This window comes from Siphateles boraxobius, unplaced genomic scaffold, assembly GCF_051911475.1.
Source record: "Siphateles boraxobius isolate OS27281-9 unplaced genomic scaffold, OSU_SipBor_1 20, whole genome shotgun sequence".
Classification (NCBI taxonomy): domain Eukaryota; kingdom Metazoa; phylum Chordata; class Actinopteri; order Cypriniformes; family Leuciscidae; genus Siphateles; species Siphateles boraxobius.
In genome coordinates, this window is record NW_027508811.1 from 16872526 (window position 1) to 16899630 (window position 27105).

The 27105-nt window shown below is 37.6% G+C and overlaps 1 protein-coding gene across 2 annotated transcripts; it reads right to left on the reverse strand.

Annotated features, from left to right (window-relative positions):
• Positions 1-6514: 6514 nt before the first annotated feature.
• Positions 6515-26746, reverse strand: opn4a (opsin 4a (melanopsin)). 2 transcript variants are annotated; one of them, XR_013205958.1, is made up of 12 exons: positions 26424-26746; positions 19885-20027; positions 19559-19692; positions 15531-15734; positions 14059-14230; positions 12148-12309; positions 11806-11913; positions 10644-10839; positions 10375-10545; positions 10096-10146; positions 8683-9525; positions 6515-6798 (listed from the first exon to the last, which is right to left on the reverse strand). XR_013205958.1 is itself a non-coding variant. In XM_077237172.1 (11 exons), the coding sequence occupies exons 1-11, from the start codon at positions 26574-26576 to the stop codon at positions 9262-9264; spliced, it is 1758 nt and encodes a 585-aa protein (XP_077093287.1). In that variant the 5' UTR covers positions 26577-26746; the 3' UTR covers positions 8662-9261. The 2 variants fall into 2 exon arrangements, 1 of the variants encoding a protein (XP_077093287.1); XM_077237172.1 differs by lacking the exon at positions 6515-6798 and having other exon boundaries at positions 8662-9525.
• Between the last annotated feature and the right edge of the window lie 359 nt (positions 26747-27105).

The following is a 27105-nucleotide window of genomic DNA, read 5'->3' on the forward strand; positions in this document are numbered from 1 at the left end:
TTTAACTCTGTTACAAAGGCTATTCCGAGTGGTTTATTATGTCTGATGAAAGCTTCCCTTACCTATGAGGCATGTTCTAAACATTTATCCTTGTTATGTTTGGGTGGTGTTTCACTTTTAAGTAAAGATTGTAATAATAAACTTATTCGTCAACTCTCTCAATCTAGAAATCTATGTACTCCAAAAGGAAAATTCTTTTGGAATTCTATAATAAATAACATTCAGTGGAGGAAAACATGGTTACTACCATTTAAATATTGTATACCCAATAAAATGAGAGAAGTGCACTTTAAAATTTTGCATAATATATACGCTTGTAATGCGCATTTATCCAAATACTGTGATGTAGCTGAGGTATGCACCTTCTGTAATAATGAAGTTGAAGACGTCTGTCATTTGTTTTTTTCTTGTAATGTTTCTTCAATTTTCTGGAATGATTTAAGTGCTTATTGTTTTTCGAAAGTTAATGTGATTAGTAATCTATGCTTAAAGGATGTAATTTGTCGTTTTGAAAACCCTAACAAATCTTTAGAGTCTACTGTTAACTTTCTTATCATTGTGGCAAAATTTTACTTTCACAAGCAAAAGTTTCGTAAGAAAATTCCTTCTTTTAATGATTTCCTTTGTGAAGTCAATTATTTAATCAAATCATTAAGAACAATCGATAATAGAAAATGTACGTCTTTTCTGAAAAAATATGATGAGATCCTTCATGTTCCATGAGCTATATCTCTGCCGTTTTTTTTTTGTTTTTTTTTATTTTTTTAAAATGTATTTTTATTTATTTATGTATTGTTTTATTTTTTTATTTCTTTGTTCTCGTTCTGTATCCTTTGACTGTGCAAATTTGACTATGTACAATAGATGCTTTTTTGGAAGTGTTCTATATTTCTAAGAAATGTATATTTGCACTACTGTAAAACATTTCTTCAATTAAAAAATAAAAAAATAAAAAAAAAACTCTTGACTTTCATTTAAGTTTTTAAGTTATTTAACTCGTTTAAGACTGCTCTTGTGAGGATACAATTGATAAAACTGACATTTTGGCATTAATGTGCGTGTTATTATTCAAGCGCGAAAGAGAACTGTCTGGATTCTGAATGTCCTGACGCACACGACGCACAGACAGGGCGCCAGAATCCAGTTCTCTTTCGCGCTTGAACAAGCGCGATACCGGCTCATTAGAACTTTCAGTGAGCTATTTTTAGAGTTTGGACCACAGACATCGTATAGAGACTAGATGCCCTATTGGCCGCTGTGGCGCAAGAAATTCGGCCGCCATCGGTCATACTCCTATTTGCGTTGCATAGCAGCAGTAGATGCCAGAGCACTGTGCAGCATATTCCTGCTCAAATCGGCGGACCTTCACTCGAGGATTACTTTTCACAAGTAAGATTTAACATTTAACATTACCGTACTATTGTTTGTATTTTGTGAGTAAACTATTCAATGTGTCCTGTATCGTAGCTACGTGTATGACCTTTGCAGCAAAAAAACCCGCGTGAAAATCAGTTCGGTATTCAGTGAGATTTGATTAATTAAATGCGCTGGCAGCTCATTGTACCTGCCAAACAGATAACACTGAGCGGAGCGGGTGACCGGTTTAAGATTGCAGCCCCACGGCTCGTCCGCGCCAATAGGCAGTAGCGGTCGATAGGGCGTTATGGTGTGGACTATGTGGCGCGACGTACCTGGACGCGGACGCGCGCATCGGCACTCCTGCTCCTCCGTGGCGATGACGGCGTGCGGTTAAAAAAATCGTAACAAACGAACTTGAAAGTGAGGGGGACAGAAACGGTATTTTGAAAAGTGTCCAGGCCCGGATTAAGAGGACTTTGGGCCCTGGGGCTATAGCAACACCAAGGGCCCCCTTTCATCTGATTGCCACGCCACAGTCTTCTACCGCAATAAATATTTTTTTATTGTTATTAAAGCTGCAGTCCGTAGCTTTTCCTCTTTGTCGCCATCTCTGTTCGAAAACTGCAATTGCATTTGCAGTTATTTGCGGAATTATCAACTTTACGTGGGTTGTACACAAGCGGCAACCTCCCCGTCTCTCTCTTGAAACCAACACGGAAGTGAATTAAACTGCAATTCATCGACTGACCGCTTGAGGCAGGCTGCAAAAGTGAGTCAAATCTGTATCTCCCCCATGTTAAAATCTCCAACTTTACAGCAGAAAAAAATATGTTTACAGCCTGGAGCAAAAAGTGGTTTTGGTCTATATAGCTAATTTTGCCCTTCATGACAACTGTGAGGGGGGTGAATTTTTTTACACCTCATCCGTTTAAATTATATTAAGCCTTAAAGTTCTGCATAATTAAGGGCGTGGCCACTTGCGTGACTGGTGGATTGAGGCTGCTATAACTGCTAGCCGACGTTTGTCTCTGTTAACGTCACCCTCAGCTGCTGTACTTGCCATCTCTGCAGTGTTTGTGCTTTTTTCGGGATTATTTCATACAATTTAATACACGCATTATACCTTTGCCCACGCCGTTGGATTCCGTCGGTGTCGAGTATGGAGAGAACAACCAGCGTTGTATTTCCAGTTGTTTTCCTCGCATGCACTAATGGATGTCTGACAATTTCGTTGTTTTTTGGAGTATACTGTACAGGCTACACTCGTTATGCGGTACCGTTGCTTTCAAACTTTTAAGTGTTAAATAAAAAGTACCGTGAGAAAATCCTGCAGGTGTCAGTGCTTTCTCTCCGTCCATGCAATAGATACACACCCTTGAATGAGCGCGGATTTCTAGTGCATTTACTTGAGCTTCTGAGGTAATATTTTTGGTTTAACCCATTTGAGAAATTGAGAAGCGGCCAAAATCAGATTTTAAAATCAACTGAACTGAATAAAGCTCTTGATGAACTTGACGTGCGATGCCGCACTGACTGACATGTATGCGCATGAATCACTGTCACACGCATAAGCTCAGAGCAATATTGTAAGTTACTGCATGATAATACATTTTTAACTAGCAGAATAATAATGCATCCCGATACACATAGTCTCACTTTTAGTTACGTCTTTTAATTATTATAGTATTTTGAAGGGCAAAAACATGAACTTTAACTATTGGCTTTACTTCTACATTCAGCTGTCACTTTAGCACGAGGCCAGTAGCATAGCATTAGTACCTCAGCTACACCCACGCTCCGCCTCTTTGCCCATTTTCTTTTATCCGGGAGTGACGAGAGCTGACGCGATGCCAAGATGGCGACGGTTATTGGCCCCGCCTACTTTAGGCTTCAAAAGCACTCTTCAGAAACCTACGGGTGACGTCACGGACACTACGTCCATATTTTTTTACAGTCTATGGTTGTACATCGACATGAAACAGTGCGGCTGTTAATAACTGCGCCGGTGTGGATACGGGCATTCAGAATCAAACATTAGGCCCTATACTTTTTTGGAAGTATGACCAATATTAGAATTTTGAACGGAAAATAACATCTGAACAAGTAACATCCACTTTTGTTCTGATCAACTAAGGGGAAAAAAGCATTACAGTAAATCTTATTTTGTAAATAAATAACAATCATAGTGCTATGAAATAAACTGTGAAAATGAACAGAATCCCTGTTATGCATAAACGTGTTATAATATAAACATCTTACGACAGGAACATTTTGATATGGAATATCATGATAAAAAATACTCCACATCATTTCTTGGTTCATTTTGGGAACCTTTTATTGATAAAACATTTTTACCCCCTCCCCTTCCATAAGTGCATTTACTCTAGATATAAACTCAAAAACATAAAGGTTGCCAAAATCAGCAAAAACATTACTCATGCTTCAGTCATACTTCCTCAATAAGTAGCTACTTAACCATGAATAATTTAAAGGGATAGTTCAACAACATAGTAGTTAGTTGAACATAGTTATGATAGTTGAACAACATGTTGTTCAAAACCTGTATGAATTTATTTATTTATTTATTTAAAAGAAGATATTTTAAAGAATGTTGGTAACCAGACAGTTGACGGTCCCCATTGACTTCCATAGTAGGAAAAATATATATTAAGTCAATGATACCGTAAACTGTCTGGTTACTAACACTAACGTTATGTAAAATATCTTCTTTTGTGTTTAGCATAAGAAAGAAATTCTTTCAGTTTGAACAACATGAGGGTGAGTGAATGATGACAGAATTTTTATTTTTGGATGAACTTTCCTTTTACATAGGGTCTTACAGTTAAATAGTATTTTTTCTAGCTTTAGCAGAGCAGAAATCCTTTGTGATATATCATTAAAATCCAGTCACTGTCTTAATAAGCGAGTCATTCATTCAACCGATTTGTTCAAACGGCTGTTTGATTCAACGACGAAGCAAACGAGGAGTCATTTAATCATTAAATGAACCCATTCATTCAAAACGCGGATCATTCAGTAACGAATCACCACTATCAGTTTCAGAGATTGTTTCTGCTGTGGTTTGGTTTCATTTTGGAATTTTCATCGGCGAAGTGACGATAAACCAAAACTCTCAATGTTAACTTATTGGTCAACTCATGTTGCATAACATATCACATTAGCAATTGTGCTGATATTTGGGGAAAACTGCACTTTTACTTGTGATATATTTATTTTATATTATGTAATATTACAATAAGACAAAAACTCATCTGGGCAAAAATGCCCATGTAGACCTTGGATATTGGACCTTGATGTTCGTCAAAAAAACAGGAATTCGGCCGGGGATTTTTACACGGGTGAGTGGTGGGAGAAAAAACACTGACATTCTGTATTCAGACTGCAATAAAATCACCGAATATTGAAAATACCTTACGACTCCATGAGAAACAATTACCATCCAAATAGTGCTTTACTCATTAACTTACTTCAGCTGCTTGTTTACCTTCTTCGACGTATAAAACACGCAGATCGGTGACGACGCAGGAGGGTGAAGCTAACGTCATGCCGCAAATTGTAGAGTTAATTTGATTGGGCGGTGAATTATATCAGTCAGACACATTTTCCAATAACTTCTTGTTATTTTATCATACACAAATAAACCACCTATGATTTGACAATCTCATTTCCTCCAGCCAATCACGGGCCTCCTAATCCCGCGGGCCCTGGGGCTTCAGCCCCACCTAGCCCTTATGTTAATCCGGCCCTGCCCCTGTCCCCATAGGAAATTACGCCCGTGTTTGACGATGTGTTTCTGCTGTAGGCCTATTAGATAGCTAACCTGGTCTCCCAGGCAAATAGGTTCTCTGCTGGTAGTTGGTCCGCCACGCCTAAAAAGCCTGACTAGGCTGGAGAGTCAGACCATTCTTAGTCAAAATTTTAGTCTTTTTTCATGATTTTGATAGCTTCTGTTGTAGATTATTTTGCAGTAAATAATTTTTTTCTCAAGCTGAGAACTGGAATATAAATCCGAGCTAAATGTAATGAATGAATATTATTTATAATACTACACGTGGCATGGTTTAGAGGTTTGAGGATAACGACGGACCCCAGAGGACACGTACAGTCACAGTGGCTGAATGAATGACTGCTGTTAGTAACACACTTGAGAGGGTTTTCCATGCCACATCAGGTTATGATGCAGATCCTGCCTCCCTAGAGCACAATAAATCTAACTGCCAGAGTTGGTGACTCGAAACATGTAGGCTAGTTATACAACTATAGGCCTACAGTATAAAGTAATAATTATAATATAAAACATAAATAGAAAGCAGTGCTAAGAAATACTTTTGTTACTTTTCCGGTCCATTTAACGGACTATTGGGCAGAGCTGTGCAAACATTTCTTGCCGTCATGTTTAATGTCATATGTTTTTTTGAGCCACTGCTGAATTGGCAAATGGCATGTTGCCCCCACGAGGGCATTGTCTGAAAGAGCAGGTGGTTCATTGTTTGAAAATGACAACCTGGTTCATTTGCATTGAACAGACTCTGTAAGAGAATTTTAACCACAGACAACATGCTCTATGAATGATCCAATTTGAGACTGAAATGTCCAGTCAAGTCAACACATTTTACACTCATACCACAGCAAATTTTATGCCCAATATTTCCAAGTCTATACTGAACTGAATCCTAGAGGTTATAGCCTACGACCTTTCAAAATGTTCAAACGCCATTTTGAAGGATGCAACAAGTGTATTGCATTCACCCACAATCCTTTGCACAGATTCCAAAAGGTGGGCTCATGCAGTTCAGCATGCGGCCAGAGGGGGGCAGATGTGTTTATCCTTTGGTTCTTTTCAACCAGTATACATCTAACTCACTACTGGCAGAACCATTGCAGTAGAATAATAGGGCTACAGTAAAAGTCTGTGTCCCTCCCTATTGATTGAGTTACTGTTAGAGTAAAATTTTTGATTATGAAAGAACTTGCTCCACTACATATTTTATTGAAAAAGGAAACAATGTGTAGAACTGCAGTTTTATTTAAAAAATAAATAAATAGGAGCAACTACATATAATAGCGTTACAAATATACAATAATGTTCTCCTTGGTGTCAGATATACATATATATATATATATATATATATATATATATATAGGCTATAAACGGTGTCTTTCATTTAAATGGATACACATTAACAAATATAAACTCGGATACAATCTGAGACCTACTTAACAATATAAACAGTCCACAGACTGTAGTCAATCTGAACAAATAAATGATTCCTTTACATGAACAAATAAATCATTCAACAAAGTACTAACACTAGATCTAACAAAGAGTGCCACAATGTTTATTTGCTAAACGTGTCTTCCAGAACTATCTAGAAGAGCAGCCACCATCACATTTGAGGTATAGTCAGTCTTTCCGACCTGTCGTTGAGTAAAAAGGCAACATAATTGTTTAAACATTACTAGCTGACTATGATTTGATTGTGTACTCTAAAGTGATTATTTACATTTTATTTTTTATTTGAAATTTAAATGTAAAACACAACTACATTTTTACAATATTAAAAATCAACTTGTCTGTAGAGGTGGGTGTACATGTACATGTGAGCATATGATCGATATTCATATAGGGTGATTCATCTTGATGGATTTAAACACACAGAATGTATGAAATCATTTGCAAATTCTCTGTTGGCATGATTTACAGAGATAATGATGTGTCCCTGTGTATGATAAAATGAATTTCACATTCTTAACCCTGAAGTTCTAAGGGTTCTATTGAACTAGACAGTTACTTTCAGAGGCCATTAATAATATTATAAGACCTTTACAAATAAAAACACATTTACTGCATATGTATATTTAGTAAGATATTTAAAAAAAAATGACAATAAACCAGAAATGACTACAATGCTTTCAAAACTCAGATGATCAGAAGTCAGGGGCAGCATTATTAAACTTCCGATCTTAAAACTACACCATGGGTCTGTCCCAATACTCACACTTTGACCACTAAAGAGAATGTGTATGTGTCACAGGTCTGATAAACGCCCTTAAAACACAATAAATCTACACTATAATCTCTATATGTTTATGTAAGTTAAGTTAATTAGATATTACATATAATTTGGTAGTAAAACATAAAGGCCCAGTAGACAGGGCTTAGACTAAGCCAGGATTAGGCCTTAAATTCAATTAGGACATTTAAATAGCTTTTATAAACATGCTTTAGAAAAATAAAAACATGCTAGTGTGTATATTGAGACAAAACAATGGCACTGACATATTTTAGGATATGTCAGTGCAAGTTGCTTTTCAGTTAAAAAAGCTCAAATATGCATTTTAGTCTGCGACTAGGCTTTAAGCCTCGTCTGTGGAACCGGGTGAAAGTGTTGTTTATTTTATTGGTGCAGAGATGAGTATGTGTGTTTTGTAAAACTTTTTTTAGCACTTATTTAGAAGCACCACAATTAAATTGTATTTGTTAGATAGGGAGTGAACAGACATTTTAAAGTTTGTTTTAATGTGCAGAGTATTGAAAATCAAAAAGTGTAAATAAAGCTTTTGCATTTTTACAATGCAATGTTGTAAGTGTGTCCCATCAGATAATCAAAAGTTATAGAGTGGTGCAGGTATGACGTCATCATAGTTGGATAAACTTTTAGAGGGTAATAGGACGACAGCAAATATAATTTTGGATTCCCTTTTGCAAAAGCAAAAATACATGATAGTGTTTTTTTTCCAAGACTTAAGAGGGAAGAAATATCGAGCGATTAATTACAGCAGCAAAAGAGAGAATTATGAGAAATTTGCTGCCATTCCATTAGCCATTGTATTAGGAAACACTTTTTGTAATTAACTGCCAAGGTAATATAACACAAAGTATAGATTTATAAATGTATACTAAATTTTAATTATGAAAATATGAAAAGCCTTACTAGGTTTGCATTTGGGATGAGTAACTTTTGGCCCTCTATTGGTCACAAAATAAAACTGCATGCATTCTGTAGAAGAACATCGTTTTGGATGTGCTTAGTCTCTGTGTGAATGGTTACCTCGGTGTACGGATATGACATGATACGCACGGGTGAATGACATATATAATTTCCTGCAAAATCCAGCTCTAAAATATAAATCATTATTATAGGTTTATTACATGGTTTGGAAGTTTTTATTGCAAATTTGTTGTTGTTGTTTCTCTGATTAAATAACATTTAGTAATTTATCAACTCAGTTAAGTCTTAAGGTCTAAGAAGTTTAATAATTCAAATAATATCCATGTTTCAATGTCTTTATATTGCATACCTTTAAGTTCTGTGGAGGCGAGCAGAGAACATTTAAGCTCCTCAAGAGCAAAACTCACATACCGCAGTCTTAAAATGACCCTGTTAAGCAAAACACATTTCAGGGATGTTGGTTGAAAATGGCATTATAAAAAAGCTTAAGGTTAAAGGAAACAACTTTCGAAATAATATGTATAATGTACAAGAAACACAAACCTTTAAAGCTCAATACTAAAGCAAACACAAACAACTCCTTAAGTAAGCTAATATTACCTGTATGCCATTTGAGGTTGATGACCAGACTAAAAGAACTTGAATTGCCCTTTCTCTTCATAAGTAACTTTGCCTAATTTAAAGCACTGTCTGTTAAATACACCTTTAAAACACAAGGAAACAAAGGTGCTGGTCATCCTGTAACAGTTGAGGTAATCAAAAGAAAAGAGAATTACTGTGTGACTATTTTACATTCTGTAATACAATTCTCTCTTACTCTCTTACTAAATGTCTACACCACAAAACGTAATAACTCACAAAAAAAAAGAAACCCTGACACAATGCTACAAGGTAAGTGGTAAAAGCTAAATGGCGAGTGGTATAAACACTAGGGATGTTTGGGGCAAGGGTTGTCTAAATGAGCGGCCTCAGGTGTTTCAGCAGCAGTGGAGAGAAGCACTGCCCTCTGCTGGACTCCTCCATGAGAGTCTCTTCTGGGCAGATTTGCCCCAACACTGGTCATACTTGAGCGGCTGCTTCTGGAGCTGGCCCGTACTGAGGGTAGGAGAGAGCTAAACTCAGAGGTGATGACAATGCTGGGAATCCGACCAATCGCACCTCTTGAAACTGGTATGTCTGCCATGTCACAAGCCTGCAAAAAGCACAAAAGAACATTTTGATTTTGTCGATTATCAGCCTTTATTGTACATTAAATCAGAATGAATTTTTCCCGCAGATAACACTGCTGCAATTAAGCTCAGTATGACCTCCATAACAAAACACTGACAGCATAAATCTCGGTTTAATTAATAGGCGTTCACGTATGAAAGATGATTATTAGAATTATTCTTTCAAGGGCACATATTTCTTCCACAGAAAGAGACATTTATTGGAAAAATGGAACAATCATTTTATTATTTGCTTTACTTTTGTAATCAGTATTCTAATTAATTCACTAACCATTTTGTTTTCTACACACCACACCATGATTCATCAAATAGCATTCTAGAAATTGAAATACGCTTGCAGATTTTTCATGGACAAATTTGATGTCCTGGGCGAGTTGCTCTGCCAGTGGCACCAGAACACAATGTTCCTGAGGTCAGGACATTTTACAAACCATATACCACCTACAGGATCCCGCAACAGCTTGAGGTGTGCAGGTCAGCAGTGAGACTTTTTACTGAACTATTATATTGAACAGATTCACTGTCAGACTTACAGCTAAAGGAACGAGTCCGACCACAGACACATCATCCACATCAGAGGAGCTCTAGGTCAGAAATAAGAGAGTGAGGTCACTCTTCAGGTACATACACCAACATTCAAGAGTGGGGTCAGTAAGATTTGTTTTTAAAGAAACACGCTAGGACATACTTTCAGTGAGGCTTGAGAAGACTTGATGCTGAATCAGCCCTTTTTTGCATGTAAATGTTTGTTAAACAAGCTACATTCCTTTGATACTTGCCACATATGGGATACATTCAGCCTGTGAGGTCACCTTTTCAAAGATGCCCGAGTCATGGCTTTTGTGCTTAGACTTGATGCTGGATGAGTTGCATGGTTTGAAGTCTGGGATCTCCACAGTGTCCTTGCTGATGTCACAAGACACCTGTCGGCTGGCAGGCCTGGAGCCCAAACTCGAGAGATCCGCCTCAGTGTCTGTCCAGCCCTTTAGAGAAGAAAGAGGTCATAAAATACATCCATTACAATCACATTTACCCACATCAGAAGAGTAATAAACACTACAGGTCCTTCAAACACACTCACAGATTCGCTGTCGGAGGCTGAGGAGAGCCGGGACTTGCCATTGCTGGTTCTGCGGAACTGTCCGGACACATCAGAGGACTGGCTTGTGACGGTGGAACGACGTGTGGACATTAAGCTGCTGTAGAACGAGTGGAGGTCACGCTTGGGGACGCACAACAGCACACGGAGACATGGAATGTATTTCGCTATGGCCAACCTGAATGACACAGATGAGATGTAGGGATAAGACAGCTTAGACATGATGGATCCATATTTACATAGAGTATGACAAGATATAAGTAGGTTCAGTAAAAAAATAAAATTATATAAAAGAAATAATCAAATAAAAAAAAATATATAATTAGAAACATAAAATTAATTTAAACAAAACTTGCATTGAAAACTAACTAAGTTTAAGCAGAAGGCAGCAAAGAGGTCTTTTTGCAGCACTTGGGCTAAAAGTCCAATTGGGGGAGCAATAGTTGATACAGTATACAGGAAATAGTAACAGACTAAATAAGTTTAATGAAAAATTTTTGTGTCAAAATAAATGCAATAATTTCAGAGCTCTGTATTAGCTACATAATTCAACAAAATTATTGCATTTTAGACCTAAATCAAAATAACCTTTTTGTCATTGCATGCATGGCAGGAAATTTGTTCAGCGCATAGGGACTAATGTGTGTTTAGGAAAATGCTGTGGTTTGGTGTTGTGGGAGAAAATCAAATCAAAAGGATTTTTTACCCCAACAGGCCTGTAGCCGCATGATACAGTACCATACCGTCAGGATGCTTCTGCTGGATTAATTACTCTTTATGCTCAAATGGATATTTAGGTTAATTAAATCAATCAAAATGGAATTTTACACTTTCACCCAGATGCAAGGCCTGGTTCTGATCAATTTGTGAATGAATGGCTCAGTGAGCTAGACACTATAGTAAAATTAAAAAAAAACACAATTTGCCCCAGGTGTTTACTCTTAATGGGGCCAGACCAGGTAATCTAATTTGATCTAATCTGACCAATGTTCTGCATTAATGGAAAGTGAGTTTGTCCATTTATCACTTATAGTACCATTACGGTTTTTCATGACCACTTCTGGTGTCAAAACTTGTCACGGAGTCACCAATCTTGTCCCAACAAATATACTAAACTGACAACGGTAAATAGAGACTCCTGTACCTGTATTTGGGATGTGTGATGGCATAGATGATGGGATTGTGGATGGCTGAAGCTTTGGCTATCACAGCAGGAACTGAATTCATATATGGCGTGAGCATGTCAGCATACCTGCAAAACACATGAAAAATAAGTGTATAATTAATTAACACTCTTTTATGGATATCTCATATCTTATGTTATTACCTCTATTTTTTGTCTACAAAATGACTATAAATTGAATAAAATCTAAATGAACACAAGAGCGCTAAATCAAATAGAACAAAAATGAAAGTATTTTAAATGGTTTATTATATTATATTATATTATATATCTTATTGTGTGTAAGGATTGGGATTAATTTACCCAGCAAAGGCTGTCAGTGCCACAGTTGAATATGGAGACCAGGAGATGACATACATGAGAATGACAATAAGAGCAATTTTTGCCATCTTCCATTCATTTTTCAGTCGTTGGAATCGTTTAATTGAGTCTCTCTTGTTATCTCCATTAATTTTACCCACAGCTCTTCCAAAGACAAAAAGGAAAAAGTTAAACAACAATGGCCATTGAACTGCCATTAAAAGCATTAAATAATTAAAATATAGAATATATACACTCTTGGTATACACTCTTGAACAAAATCTTAAGACCGGGGGAAACATTGCAAGTATTCGCATTTCGCGCGGGTGGATCAAAACCAGGTTGTAAGTACTGCTTCAAAATGCCAAAAGAAGAAACAGGAGCAAGAGACAAAAAATAGAGAGTAGGCAATTTATTGAAAACCGCATTTAAACTTAAACAGGCTGTTCATCAGCTGATCAAAAGTTTAAGACCATAGGCATAAAAAGGTCAAATCTGTACAAAAATATGGCTTTGGTGTCATTAATCTTCAGGCAGTCACACTGTCAGGATCTCCTGGTGGCAAAGGCAAAAAGGCTTTCCCTCTTTGAACATGGCAGGATTGTTGAGCTGCACAAGCAAGGCCTCTCGCAACACACCATCGCTGCCAAGTTTGGACGAAGTAAGACAGTCATTTTACATTCCTTAAAAGATCCTGAGAGTTATGGGACAAAAAAGTCAAGTGGTAGACCAAAAAACATTTCACCTGCACTGAGCCGCAGGATCCAACGGGTTGTCCGTGAAGACACAGTTCGATCCTCGACCCAAATTAAGGCACTTACTGATATGACTGTAGCCCAATAACCATAAGACGTCATCTGCGAGAGAAGGGCTTCAAGAACAAAAAACGCCTTCAAAGGCCACGTCTCCTCCCACGCCACAAACTTGCCCGTTTGGAATTTGCAAGGGTGCACCAAACATGGGACATTGAAAGGTGGAAGAAAGTTTTATTCTCTGACGAGAAAAAATGTAATCTGGACGGTCCTGATGGCTTCCAACGTTACTGGCATGACAAGGAGATCCCACCGGAGATGTTTTCTACGCGGCACAGTGGAGGAGGCTCCATCATGATTTGGGGTACTTTTTCCTTCAATGGGAAAATGGAGCTTCAGGTTGTCCAGGGGCGTCAAACGGCGACTGGCTATGTGGACATGTTGCTGGGCATCCCTCTTGACTGAGGGCCCCCGTCTGTGCGGTAATGACTGGGTCTTTCAACAGGACAACGCTGCGATTCACAACGCCCGCCTGACGAAGGACTACTTCCAGGAGAATAACGTTGCTCTTTTGGACCATCCTGCATATTTTCCTGATCTAAATCCCATTGAGGACATTTGGGGATGGATGGCAAGGGAAGTTTACAAAAACGGACTTCAGTTCCAGACCGTGGATGCCCTTCTTGAAGCCATCTTCACCACATGGAGCAACGTTCCCAGCAGCCTCCTGGGAACAGTCGCATCAAGCATGGTGAAAACGAGTGTTTGAAGTGATCAACAAGAACGGTGGAGCTACTCACTACTTTTGACACTTTTTTGACACTTTTAGTTCTGTTGTAGGTTTATTTTTATGCCTATGGTCTTAAACGTTTGATCAGCTGAGGAATAGCCTGTTTAAGTTTAAATGCAGTTTTCAATATATTGCCTACTCTCTATTTTTTGTCTCTTGCTCCTGTTTCTTCTTTTGGCATTTTGAAGCAGTACTTACAACCCGGTTATGATCCACTAGCGTGAAAAGCGAATACTTGCAAGGTTTCCCCCGGTCTTAAGATTTTGTTCAAGAGTGTATAATACAAAAGGCATTTTAGCAGCTTTGGAACACTGCTGACGTTTGGTATAATTAATTCATACTGTATTGTTGGACCTGTATTGAAGAACTCACTCATTAGTGCTGCGAATGGATCGGAAAATAAAGAAATAGCAATAGATGATGACGATAAGTGGAATGAAGAAGACGAAGGTGAAGAGAAGCATAGTGTAAGCTCGCACGGAGGGTGTAAAGGTCATATAATCCCAGGTGCAAGAGGTCAACAGCCCTTCAGGAACATAAGCACCTGCAAAACAGAGACAGACAAATCAGAATTTGAGGAGGGAAGTGATGGATAGCCAGCAGTTAAGCCGTTTATACCCAGTAAAGTATTGTGAAAACTGGAACAAACTCACACAAAAAAGGATTTAAGACTACTGTCTGGCTGCTGGGCAAACTCAGTGAAATACAACCCAATGCACACACAGCTGAGGATATTTTTTAGGTACGATATAATTATAATATTTCTTATCACAATCTGACTTTCATGCATGTGGGCTGCCAATCATCAGTTCCCTGAGGTACGAGGTTGGTGTGCCGATCAGCAGTGAAGATATAAGATGTCAGAAACATTAAAGGAGACAGACACCCTTCGTGTGAAGTCAGGTTGCCTGTAAGTGCAAGAGAGGCAAAAGCACCAGGCTTTACAAGTCTATCCCTGTTAAGCCAAAAGCCTCGGTCCTCAGAGACCACCTTTACACAGCACAGATCAGAGTCCAACAACGCAATGTTTGCAAAGCCAGCTATTGGCCAACAACTCACATCTGGTGTGCTCACACATGAATGGTTCAGAATGCTCAGAGTACCTGTCCCAAAAGATTTGAGCTAATAAAAGACTGGCGCATCATGTTAAATGATTTTTAAATGAGCATCAAAGGTATAGGCAACTCCATTAACAAAGCACCACACATGGCCAGAGGAGAACTGGTTCCTTGCCACTGTCGCATATGGCTTGATCAGTTTGGAACACTTCATATTCAACAATATTTTTGATTTGACAGTACTGACGCTGTTGTATGAGAAGTGAACTGAGCTGGACGATGACACACATTTTTTGGCAGAACTGCTTTATAGATGAAATTAACTAATTCAATAATTTATGATCTTTGCAATGGAACTGAATCAACACTGAACTGATTTCAGCTGAACAACAGCCACATTTTTTTCCCCTGTTATCACTATAAAGCTGCTTTGTAACAATCTGTGTTGTATAAAGCGCTATATAAATAAAAGTGACTTGACTTGACTTAAACTTCTTTCTTCAGTTGAACATAAAATAAGGTACTTTGAGAAATTGTCCATATGTGGAAATCAATTGTCACCAAAACAGTTTGGTTACCTGCATTCTTCAAAATATCTACTTTTGTGTTGCGCAGAAGAGAGAGTCATACAGGTTTCAAGCAACATGAGGGTGAGGTCTCTTAATTGTGTATGAATGCTGTTACAGGACTGTTAGATACAGTAGAAATATCCAAGTAAGTGGAAATATAGCTTAAGAACATTTTGGTCATTTTAAAATGATAAAACAATAGATATACTACACTTACTCCATCCAAAGAAGGGTGGAAGGCTCCAGCCAAGTGAATAGGCCCATGCTATTAGAAGGATCAGCAGAGCTCTCTTCTGAGACAGCACACCAATGGAGGCTAGCGGCCGCGTGATCACAAAGTATCGATCCACTGCGATGACCATGAGTGTGATCATGGAGCAGATGCCAAATAAAGCCCCACAGAATGCATACAACTCACAACCTGGAGAGACAGGAGGAACAGAATTAAGTGAGTCTGTAACAAAGCACAATTTATACACAGATGTATTTTTGTGTTAAATTCTAGCAGTTTTGCTGGATAATTGTGTTGACCCTGTTGGTGTTTGTTTTGTTAGTGTGAACATAACATTTATGCTTTCAAACAAAATCTAAATCCAGCGGCAAACTTCTTAAAACGTTTGAAATCTTGGTTATTGTTTTTTTGGGGTCAGTGTGAACCAGATTTTAGGCCTGAAGACTCTTGGCTGACAGGAACACAGACCGCTGCTGGCTCTATTTGAGGGCCAACTTCTGCGGCAGCAGGTCATTAAAATAATCTGCTCTGGAAAAATATCAATGGATGTTTTTCTTTTTGACTCCAAGGTTGTCATACTGGACAACTTACTGGATAAGGATTAAGGATACATGTTTCTCAATTTTAAACTCAATTTCTACCCAATAAAATATTTTAGAGCTTGTTATAACAGGTGAAATGTATATTCATTACTTGATTTTCTGATTTACAAGACTTTTCCAGGCATACTTTTTCCAGGAACACTGGTCCTACAAAGGATTTTTAGTTGTTTTAACTTATTTTAAATAATTTTAAGTTAACTTAAGACCACCAAGTTTGCTGATGCCCCCTATTGGGCCCCAGCCCCCTGATTAAAAACCACTGTTTTACATTAACTTCCACCCTACATATCCAAATGCACATCACCCCGTTTACACCAGGTATTAAGATGCATTTTGGTCGATCGTATCACAAGTGAACGACGCTCAAAACAGGTGTAAAGGGGGTCTAAAATGTTTTGAGCTTGACCACTTTCAACCACTTCCAGAGGTTGTTGAAAACGCATACTACCAGATCGCTTTCGTAGTGTAAACGCTCATGTGGTCGAATGTGTTCGAACAGCCACAAAAGACCACCTACTCTCCGCCTACTGACCTAACGTGTAAACATAATGGGAAGTGTGCTAGCCAGACGGTATTTAAACTTTGGCTGAATACCCAAGTTTGGTTTGAAGATGAAAAACATACCAAACACAATGTTCTCTAAACCATTCCTGATTTCTAACACACTCACACTGTTCGCCGTGGTCTTGCATCTATCAGAGCAGAAACGAAAGTTGCTGCGCTCTGTATGTTTTTTCATTGTTTCCGATCGTTTTCATATGTAAATTGCTTGAGCTTATTTTGTCCATTAGATCGAAAGATCTGAAAAAGCCCATACATTTACCCACCCATAAACCCTCTCTGAGAAATCAGGACAGAAGTGGTTGAAAGTGGACAGAAGACAAGGTGTAAACAGGGCCATAGTAACACTACTGTTCTAAGTGAAGCCAACGTCACATAAACACACAAATACAGAAAGAGATAACAGTCTGCTTGGGTCTGTCTGAAGGCTCTTGCACATAAAACATCAGGTCAGCTAAAGAAGAATCTGTGGAGCAGAGAAACAGGTGATTTCACACCATTATACTCGACAGACACAGTCTGCCACCTCCTCAACATCCACACACACCTGTCTTTTGTGCTGTCAAAGCTTATGTAAATAACAGAATGAGCGGCAATCCATTCAGTCTGATTCATGGTAACTGTGCTTGCTTTTCACAGAACACATTAACTGGATGCACTTTAATAATTACAAAACAGACGCTTCTGTTAATGAAGATAATCCTCTCAAACATCAGGATGTCTTCTCTTACACCTTGTCAGTAGATTATGCTTTCAGGTTAATCCTGAAAGAGAGCATTTTGTGAGTTGTATCTGATTGATTGTGAAAGCTTTCACAGGGATCAGGCCTACGGTTGTCACAACCGTATTAACTGTGCTCATAATTGTGCCTTGTGCAGTCAGACCTTACAGAAACAGAAAGAGCATATTTTAACTCTTTCTACCAAATGAAACTGGCTCAGAGCCCCTGCTCCATGAGGGAGGCTTCCAACTGCACTCAGACAAGCATAACGTGTCAGGATCCCAAAAGGGAGATCAGAGGCTGTTCTGTTTGAATGGAAGTCAATGGAGCAGATGCCTTCAATATGCTGAATAAACTGCTTTGAGTGGAAATTACACAATATATTGTTGTTTAGGCAGATACAGTACATTTGTGTCCCTGTGTTTGTCCCTGGACTTGTATGTTATGGTGCGTTCTATTATTTATCCGTCTCGGAGATCCGAATCGGAAGACAGATGTTGCCTAGCAACACGCCCCCTTTCCTCTGATTTTTCCTTTCGGACGTCGGACAACCGTGAGGACACCGAGCAAGAATTCCGTTTCGGAATTCAAGATGGCTGCGCCCTGTGTGACTTTAAAGTATGAATTGTTTTCATTGTTTTTGAACCGCTTTGGTATTTTAAATGACGATTATAATCACTCGTATTACTGCGTCCCCTGTAGGTATGGGAATCGGTTGTTGTGAGTGCAATTACTAACGTTGCTAGCGTTGCTAACAGAAGATTAACATGAAAAACATGAAATAAAGTGAACATTTTCAAGTTCAAAAATGGCTGCGTTTTGATAAGGTGTAGTCATAATATATTTTTTTAATGTAAAAATGGCCAGTGCTACCATTACAACAGCTTTCCGGGTGGCGTCCATTTTTTTCTCCGACTCGGACGCGCAAAACATTACAGAACGCTTGAAGTCCGGACGTGACGTCATATCCGAGGTACGAGTTGGTTCGTTGGGTATAATAGAACGCACCATTACTCCCTGTCCTGAGTGCCATGTTTGTAGTCCTTTGTAGTTTTTCCCTTGATTGTCTTCCCAGGGGTTCATTGTTAACTCATTATCTTTGTTAATCTTGTTTACCCCATGTTGTTGGATGTTATGGTTGCCCTTCTCCTTGTGGTTTTGTTCCACAAAACTAAGTTGCTCTCTAATTGTTCTCATGGTTCTTTGATGTCATACAAAGATCGATCTGCGCACTGACGCTTCAAGTCGAACACACCTAAACTTTGACTTGGTGACCTGATTTCCTGTCACAGGGAAAGAGCGGACAACAATTTCATGACTGCCCAGCAAACCCAGCAAAATCACTACAATAATCACAATCACAGAGCGCTTGCTCTCATTGCAAACGTCAGCAAGCTGAAGATTCCAACAAATCCCAGTCAAGGCTGATGAAGGCAATTAAGATTCGGCCCTGATAAGAACTGACATTTAAAACACCTCAGGGGGAAAAATAGCCTTCCATCATTTAATATTACGAAGGCAGCATCTCACAGCTGAGCAAAATGACTAGCTAGTGCTGAAAATCAACAAGAAAAGCCTTGTTGCACATGTTTTGAGAGCAATTTAGAGAGATGATTTGTAAACTGATGAAAAAGAAAGAACTGTACTAGAATATGCTACATACATCTGTCAGAAATCCATTCATCATTTAGCCACAAAAATATGAAGAAAGACTGGTATGAATTGTTGTTAGTACTGACAAACCAAGGCCGTCTCCAAGGGCAACCTCTCCTTCATTTGAACCTATTCAACTTTCATTCAATGATTCGTTCAATTAAACCATCTAACTCTCATTTAATCTTAAATCAATTCATTATAATTCAGAAAGTACAGTACAATAAATCATGGACGTGCATATTTTATTTTAGACACTGCCTATGAATTAACTTTTAATGATCTATCTGCAAAGATGATGCTTGATAAGTCCATGCATTTGACTGTCTTTGTGTACAGATTGGCTGTATATTTGTAAGTTGTGAAAACATATGATTGATCCTGTTTGAGCTCATAAATGACCAAATCACATTTTGCTTCAAACATTTTATCAACATGTCCTCATATTTAGTGAAACCATGCATGTACGTTAGTACCTTTCTCCCCAAAGATCCATCTCTTATGCATGCTGGTAGTGAAAAAGATGGGCGCCTGGGTGACACACATGAGGAAGTCTGTAAGGGCCAGGTTTATTATAAATAAGTTGGCAGGTGTCCTCAGGGTCCGGCTCCTACAAATACATGCACACACACAAACACAAAGCAATCAATTGTTTATTTCTCTGTTCATTAGGTAGATTCTATTAGTTTGTCTGTGAGAAAATCACCCTCCATTTTTGCTTCTTTTGATAATGAACAATAAAGCATGTCACACACGGTTTTCATAATGCTTGTTCAACTTCACCTCAGCCTGTTCTTCCCACCTGCTAAATGCATAGATGACCAGGAAGTTGCCCAACATGCCAGTAATGCCAACAGCAAGGATGACAGCACCAATAGTGTAATGAGCATGATCAGGCACATCCACCGTTGGGAAAGGGTAAACTGACTCTTCTACCATGGCAACCTTGAAGACACAGAAGAACACATTAATTAATAGCTCAGATGAAAAGCAGCAGTTGCTGTTTTATAGTGACCTTTGCATCAGAGAGGGTGCAATCTGTTTAAGAAACACCATTAAGCCTGAACCCAGCTGACACCAACAAGACATCCATTCATTAAATGGGAGGACAGCAGATATGTAAACAATGTATTTACATTTTCATTTAGCAGGCGCTTTTATCCAAAGTGAGTTACGACACACTGTAGATGTTTTTATATTTTTGATATGATAAATGATAAACAGATCACAATTTTTAACAGATCTCAAGATGCCTCCTTTTTTAAAAAGCATATATCCAGTTGTAGGCATCTCATCTAAATGGGAATTTGCACTATACAAACTCATAATAGAGTATTGAAAACAGAACCAATATAATCTGTTTTTGTGAACAATAAGCATCATTTTGGAAGTCTTCATTGTATATATTTGCATAAAACAATTCATTATTTATCAGAACAATACAATTGTTTTCAGTTCTGACAATAGTTTATACTGAACATGTATTAATATTAAAAAGATTGTAGTTTCAGTGAAATCCAATTATTTGCATCATTTCAATCTTTAAGGGATTTAACAGGCCTAAATGACAGTGGGCTGGCTTTTCATTGCAGGCCCAGGTCTAAAAAGGGACTGTTAAAATCTGTTTCATGTTCTGTGTGTATTGAAAGCAAGAATGTGAATTTGAATAGCTGAAAACTTTATTTTATAGATTATTCTTTAGCATTTCTCTTGATTAATACATGACAAATAAGATAATGCTTTAATAATAATTAAAAGTAATTTAAGGCCAATAAGAAGGCCAATAAGAAAAGATTTGTGTCGCTTTGAGCAGTACATCATTTCAAATAAACTGAGACAGATACTTAGAAGAATCTGACTTAAGAAATATATGGCAAAGGGCATAATCTCTCACAACATTCAGTTCAATCAGATGCTTTCTCAGTTCCTGGGATGTTATTGCATGCATACCTTCAGTACCAGAGCGCATTTTACCATATTAAGATGATTATGTCTGTGGGGTTGTATGGGGTGGGGGGCGCTTGACATTTTTCTGAAATAGGACAAACACAAATAGGACTTTTAAAAAATCAGATTATATTAAAGGGTGGAGCACTCATTGATTTTCTGCAGTTTGTCATACCAGCTCTATTACTTTAAAAAATGTAATTCTCAGAACAGTGTATATATATATATATATATATATATATATATATATATATATATATATATATATATATATAAATTAATATTCCAATAATATCGCAGCATTCAACTTGTTGCTAGGCCTATTGTTTTCTACAAGATAAAAAAATAATTTTAACTTAAATCAATATTTCATATCCATATATTTATAAATAGTTGTGTGATTCTGCTGGTCATTATAATGACTACAAACTATTCATTATGTATTTTATTTATTTTGCTTGGCATGATATGGTGCAAAAAGGAACACAAGGAAATATTTAGCTTTCCTAGAGCAATTATGATCAAACGCAAACATTTCTTTTGCAGACATTTGTTTACTGCATTTTCCTCAGGAAAAGCTTTAATTTTAAAGACCTTTAAGTGTCAGAGCTCTGGGCACACGAGATGGCTGTATGTATGCAGGACAAGCACTCCCGGAAAAGTCATTTCACAGCAGATGAGTGTAACCATGTGGCCATGACGGAGGAATATGACAAAGCAGATTCAGTAATTGCCTTTGGTATATGTCAAATGATGATGTGGAGACAATTCTTCACCAACAAACTGTCAAAATCATTCGTTATGTAAAACACAGGCAGCTATAACAGAACCATACATTTTATTCTGGGTCATATCTTCTTTTGCGTAGATGTGTTCATGGTTTTCACGCAACCTGTCTAATTTGGCTAGTTTCTTCTAGAGACGAGTTTTAGCCAAATTATATTCTGAACTGTATAGCTGATAAAAATCAGATATGTTGAAAGAAAGATTAAAACCTTGGAGATGTATAAACATGGTTCCTCTTATAAAAACCCCAAACTTAATTGATACAAATCATGTTTCTCTTCAACTTCAACAGACATGGGCCATTTTGTGTCATCAAAACATTTATTAAACCACTTCCATCCTGAGCTGCACTTGTGAATTTATTTGTTCAGAAGGATCTTCAAAATATAGAAGTAGCCATTGCTGTGTTTTCATTCATTACTTCGGAGTTTGGGGTTAACTGAAGATCTAAGCCATGAAAAACTTTGAGGGCTGAGATAAGACCATTTTATTTCTCTGGAATGAGAAGGATTCTAATGAAATAGATACTGTTTGAGTCCCACATCTGTTTCTCACTCAGGGTAATATGACAGTAACTGTGCATGGGATTTTTCGAAGAGGTTTCAAAATGAACCAGCCTCTTCAAAACCATGTCGTTTTTCCAGAGAAAAAGGGGTATTGTAAAAGTATTTTTTATTTACAGCAGATGATAATGCAGATACATTGTCAGAAAGAAAAAAACCTTTAGGGGTACAACAGCTTGTCACTTGGACAGTACCCTTAAAGGGACATCATGTAACTTATCTACCCCTAAAAGGTGAATATTATACCTTAGAGTAATATCTACCCTTAAGGTAGGCTTACTACTATGAATGTTTATTGGTAAATAAAGGTGCAAAGATGTCTCTTTAATGGCACTGCCCTAGTGACAAGCTATTTTACCCCCCTAAAGGTACAGGTTTGCACAATTTTTTTCTGAAAATGTGGGATAACTGATTATGAAAACATTTGCGCTGGAATCAGGATTGCCTCACAAAAGTCAACACATGGATAATTAAAAAAAAATCCATTATTCATCCCTCTCCTGAGGAAGAATAAAACTCAATGTCTTTGTAAACACTACTGATTCACAAAATGTGAGGTTTTCTTCAACCACAAGACTTTCGAATTCCAAACTACAACTGAACATTAAAATTAAATGTACAGTAAATTGTGCTATATTAAGGTTATGCTTGCTTATGTTATATGCATAATTTATGATATGCCCCATTACATTCATTGTGTAGTTAGTAGTTCAGAAATAGAACGTAACAAGCCAAAGTAATTAATTTTAAAGAAGCAATTATGATTAGTGACCTATATTAAGGAAATGATTTGAAATGATTAAAGCATATTAAAGAATATAAAAAAGCATGTCTTCGTTTTTCTCCACAAATCTGTAACTTTAAATGTGATTACATTTATGACAAAACCTCAACTCCCCTGTTTAATGAACATTAGTTGTGTCGTCCTTTTAAGCTGAAAAATGTTCAGACAGAACAGTACAACTCTAGAGGTCTTTAATCATCTTTGATGATACTTCAGATGCGTGTACAATAACAGCATTATTCTGAACCTGCAGATACACATTAATCTGCAATGTGGAAATCAGTAAATTTGTTTTAATTTATCGTTACGTCATCCTTGAAATTGAAAATGTATTTAAAAATGGAACATTGCTGTGCATGGTTACTGCGTCCTTGGTCCAGCTAACAGACATGTACTGTCATTCACAGGATGTTAACAGCTGTCCTTCATATCTGGCTAAGTTCTCTTGCGCTCCAGATGCCGCTGCGCTTGTTTGACCGCATTACCATGATTACTTGGTTAGCTCAGTTAGAAAGCAAAGCTGCCGGAGTTCGGCTAAACGCACGCAGTGAGTGCACCTCCCACTCTTTCATCTCAAACCATTTCTCCTAGTTTCACTGTGTACTGTTATCCTTTCGGGGGCATTTTCCTCTTCAAATTAGAAATAAGGCTGCATTTTTATGAGCGACACTGTAAAACACATGCCAATTTTGTCCAAAGTTGGCTGGCAAATAAGTCTGTTTTGGTTGATATTCAATATATTGGGTTTCAGTGTCAAACAACCAGCCACTTGTTTTCTTAATGTTGTTTATGGTGAATGGCTATGGAACTTGCAGAAGGTTTCACAATAATATGAGTTTTTATGATAAAGATTTATGCACCCACACAAACTGATATAAAGCACAAGAACCCAAACTCTCCTGAACCACACAAACTCTCCCGCATCTACAAAACAATATTCACTCTGCATGTCTCTGCTCACAGATCACATTATTTTTACCAACAGGAGGAAAAGAACACATTGAGAGGTCTGAGCATGAACCTGAATATGATTATATTATAATCGCAAGATTATGATGCTTTTTTTTTTATCCTAATCCCTCATGGTCAGTGAAGCTGGTTTTCCAGTGACGTTTGTGCTGGCATCAGATTGAGACAAATGAGCAAGACAAGGCTAAACCCCCATTAATGTTATTGATAAACTTAAATCTATGTCACTATCGGAAATAACAGTATCTTATCAGCCTTGGGTGTTATTGGGTTTCTGGGTCACATTTTATGACAGACTGGTCACAAGCACAAGTGCGTGTATGAATTACACAAATATGATTCATCATCACCTAATAAATCTTACTTGACCCAAATATGTATCCATCTAAACAAAATGCTGAAGCTTCAGAGTTACATAAAATAATTTCAGAGAGGTCAAAATGTGATTCATTACAATAACAGCTTTTAGGGACCATTTTAAGGTCTCCCCCATTTCACTCAAATACAGATAAATACAGCACCCCCTCTGTTCATTTTGTGGTAAAACATTGCCGCAACAGAGATTAGGTCATTAACAGAGTCCTATTAAATTTGTAGATGATTTATGTAAAACTAGATTAGATCTCATCTTCTGATGAAGACATGTTAAATTAAAGATGGGAACAAATCATTAGTTAAAGATGTATTCAGATTAAAATTAAATCTCATAACTAAATGAGTATCTGGATGTCACTCTAAAAAAACAATCTTACAACTAATTAAATTATAAGATCATATGCAGATTAAAACAGCCTTTTAACTTTAAACCTAGTTTCCTAGTTTGGTTAATAAATTTACACAAATCTACCACACTTTGTGTTGTGTGGGTAGAGACACCCATCAGCAGAAGCAGTCCAGACTATTCAGTTCATTTAATTACAGGAGACAGAGATAGAAACTGCAACATCGACATACAACATGTACGAGAAGACAAACACCCCCAAGATATGCCCAATTAGCATAAATATGTAATGCAGTGGTACTCTTCTGCAGCACTGACATGCCTTCATAAGTCCTCTAGTTAGCTCAGTGTTTAATAATGATCTTAAGAGAGAAAACCCCAAGGACTTAACCTCACAAATGCATCTTCAGGCTCAGCCCACTGACTACAGCCATATATGGTCAAATTAAGTAAGTGATTAACTACAGTGAAGGACAGTTTCAGTCATCTGTGTTTAAGAATTGAGATTTCAAATGAGAAAAAATGCAATGCACCTGACTTGACTCAGTTGCATAAAGACACAGTCTTAACTGTAAGCATGAATATTCAAACAGGATCAGTGTCATATAGTTTTTAAATATATCTTATCAGAATATCTTCACTCTTGGAAAGGTATAAATGAACTGTTTTATTTATCAAAATGTGTTGAATTTATCAAATTAGAAAAAGTTATCAAAATCTTTGAATATTTCTCATTTGCCCTTCTGAAAGTTACTGGTTGTACATTGTTTCTTGATGGATTACACTGGTGATGTAGATGATTAGATGGACCAGACGGTGGGTTGAAGTCAACCTGTTGATCAAGCTGGAGAATGCTGGTAGACTGACTTAGACCAGTGACAAACCAGCTAGCATGGTAAAAACAACAACAAAAAAACAGCTGGTTATGCTGATATGAGGGGATTTTTTCCATCCCAAAAGCAACACAGCCCTTTTCTCACTTTTCATGGCAGTACATTTCTCTAAATGCATCATTTAGGCTGCAGCAAACACATTTGCTATAAACTTAATATCCCTGTCCCACTTCACCTGAAAAAAAGTCGAAAAGGTTAAAATGTGTTTAAATGTATATTACAAATAACTTAAAACATAGTTTTTACATTGTTTACATTTAGGAGTGATGTATAGGCTAACTCATAGACTCCATCAGGAATCTACCATAAACTTTCCCGCTTTTGCATAGTTCGTCGTTTACTGACGCAGACATTAACTTTTAGTACCCTCATTGCATTTAAATGTAGGCTATAACAGTTTAATTGTATATAATTTAAAGTGTATAAACTATTGTCTCTAGCCTATATTAAAAAGCACAACATAAAAATATCGAACATCAGTAACCTACATTACAAACATATCCACATGTTGATATTGTCAAATTTATCCTACTGTCAATTTCACTGGATCCAAGTCCATAACATGAAAAGATAATCATTTGGCCACATCTTTTTTAAGTAGGCTACACCTGGACATCTGCAAAGGAAAAGATGAAAAACACTGAAAAGACAGCGCTTGGAGAAACATGCTTTACTCACGGATGTGGTCGTGTGGGGTAAATCTACCAGCCTGTACGCGCTCATCACGGAGTTGTTCCACGAGGAGAGGCTTTCCACGATGCGCGTGCAGTTCGGGTCTTGAGTCGGGCAGGAGATGCCCTTCCTCACTGAGCTCACGGCGCCGCCAACCATCACTCTCGTAACTGACAGAGAGCGGCACACCAGAAGACTTTACAGCCGGAGATAAAAGCGTTAAACGCGATTAGAGCGAGTGCCGTACAGAAGTCAATTTCTGTTCAGTCGTGCTCACTTTATGGAAGCGCTAAAATAGCGCAATAAAAACTCTGTCAGCGCGCGCGCCGTAGTAGTTTTGACAGTCTAGCTGAACTACTCGCACACCTTCCTATTTAACACGCACTCAGACGACTGTTATGAAATTAGAGCAGCATAATGACGTGACTCCACATACTGTAAGTAGACAATTGTTGTGACGTATGTGAAGTTTGGCTACTAATAAATTGACAAGATTTAATGGTCATCAGATTATTAATTTTACACTGAAGTGATGAAATATTTTGTTTTAGACAGATATGCAGTGAGGTTTAAAACATGAGACCTCTGTGGAAAGATTATTGCCTATTTTGTATTTTCTAATATGCACAATCACAATTATCAGCATAGCAAATGGAGAAAATATGATTTCACAATTTTTTTTGACTCA

Excerpts from the sequence above, each read along its gene's own strand:
- opn4a (XM_077237172.1), bottom strand. The coding sequence starts at position 26,576 with ATGGTTGGCGGCGCCGTGAGCTCAGTGAGGAAGGGCATCTCCTGCCCG. Across the intron at positions 11,914-12,147 it reads GCACTGACAGCCTTTGCTGG|GTATGCTGACATGCTCACGC; the intron begins GTAAATTAATCC and ends TGTGTTTTGCAG. Across the intron at positions 9,526-10,095 it reads TCGGACTCGTTCCTTTAGCT|GCTTGTGACATGGCAGACAT; the intron begins GTAAGTCTGACA and ends TGCTTTTTGCAG.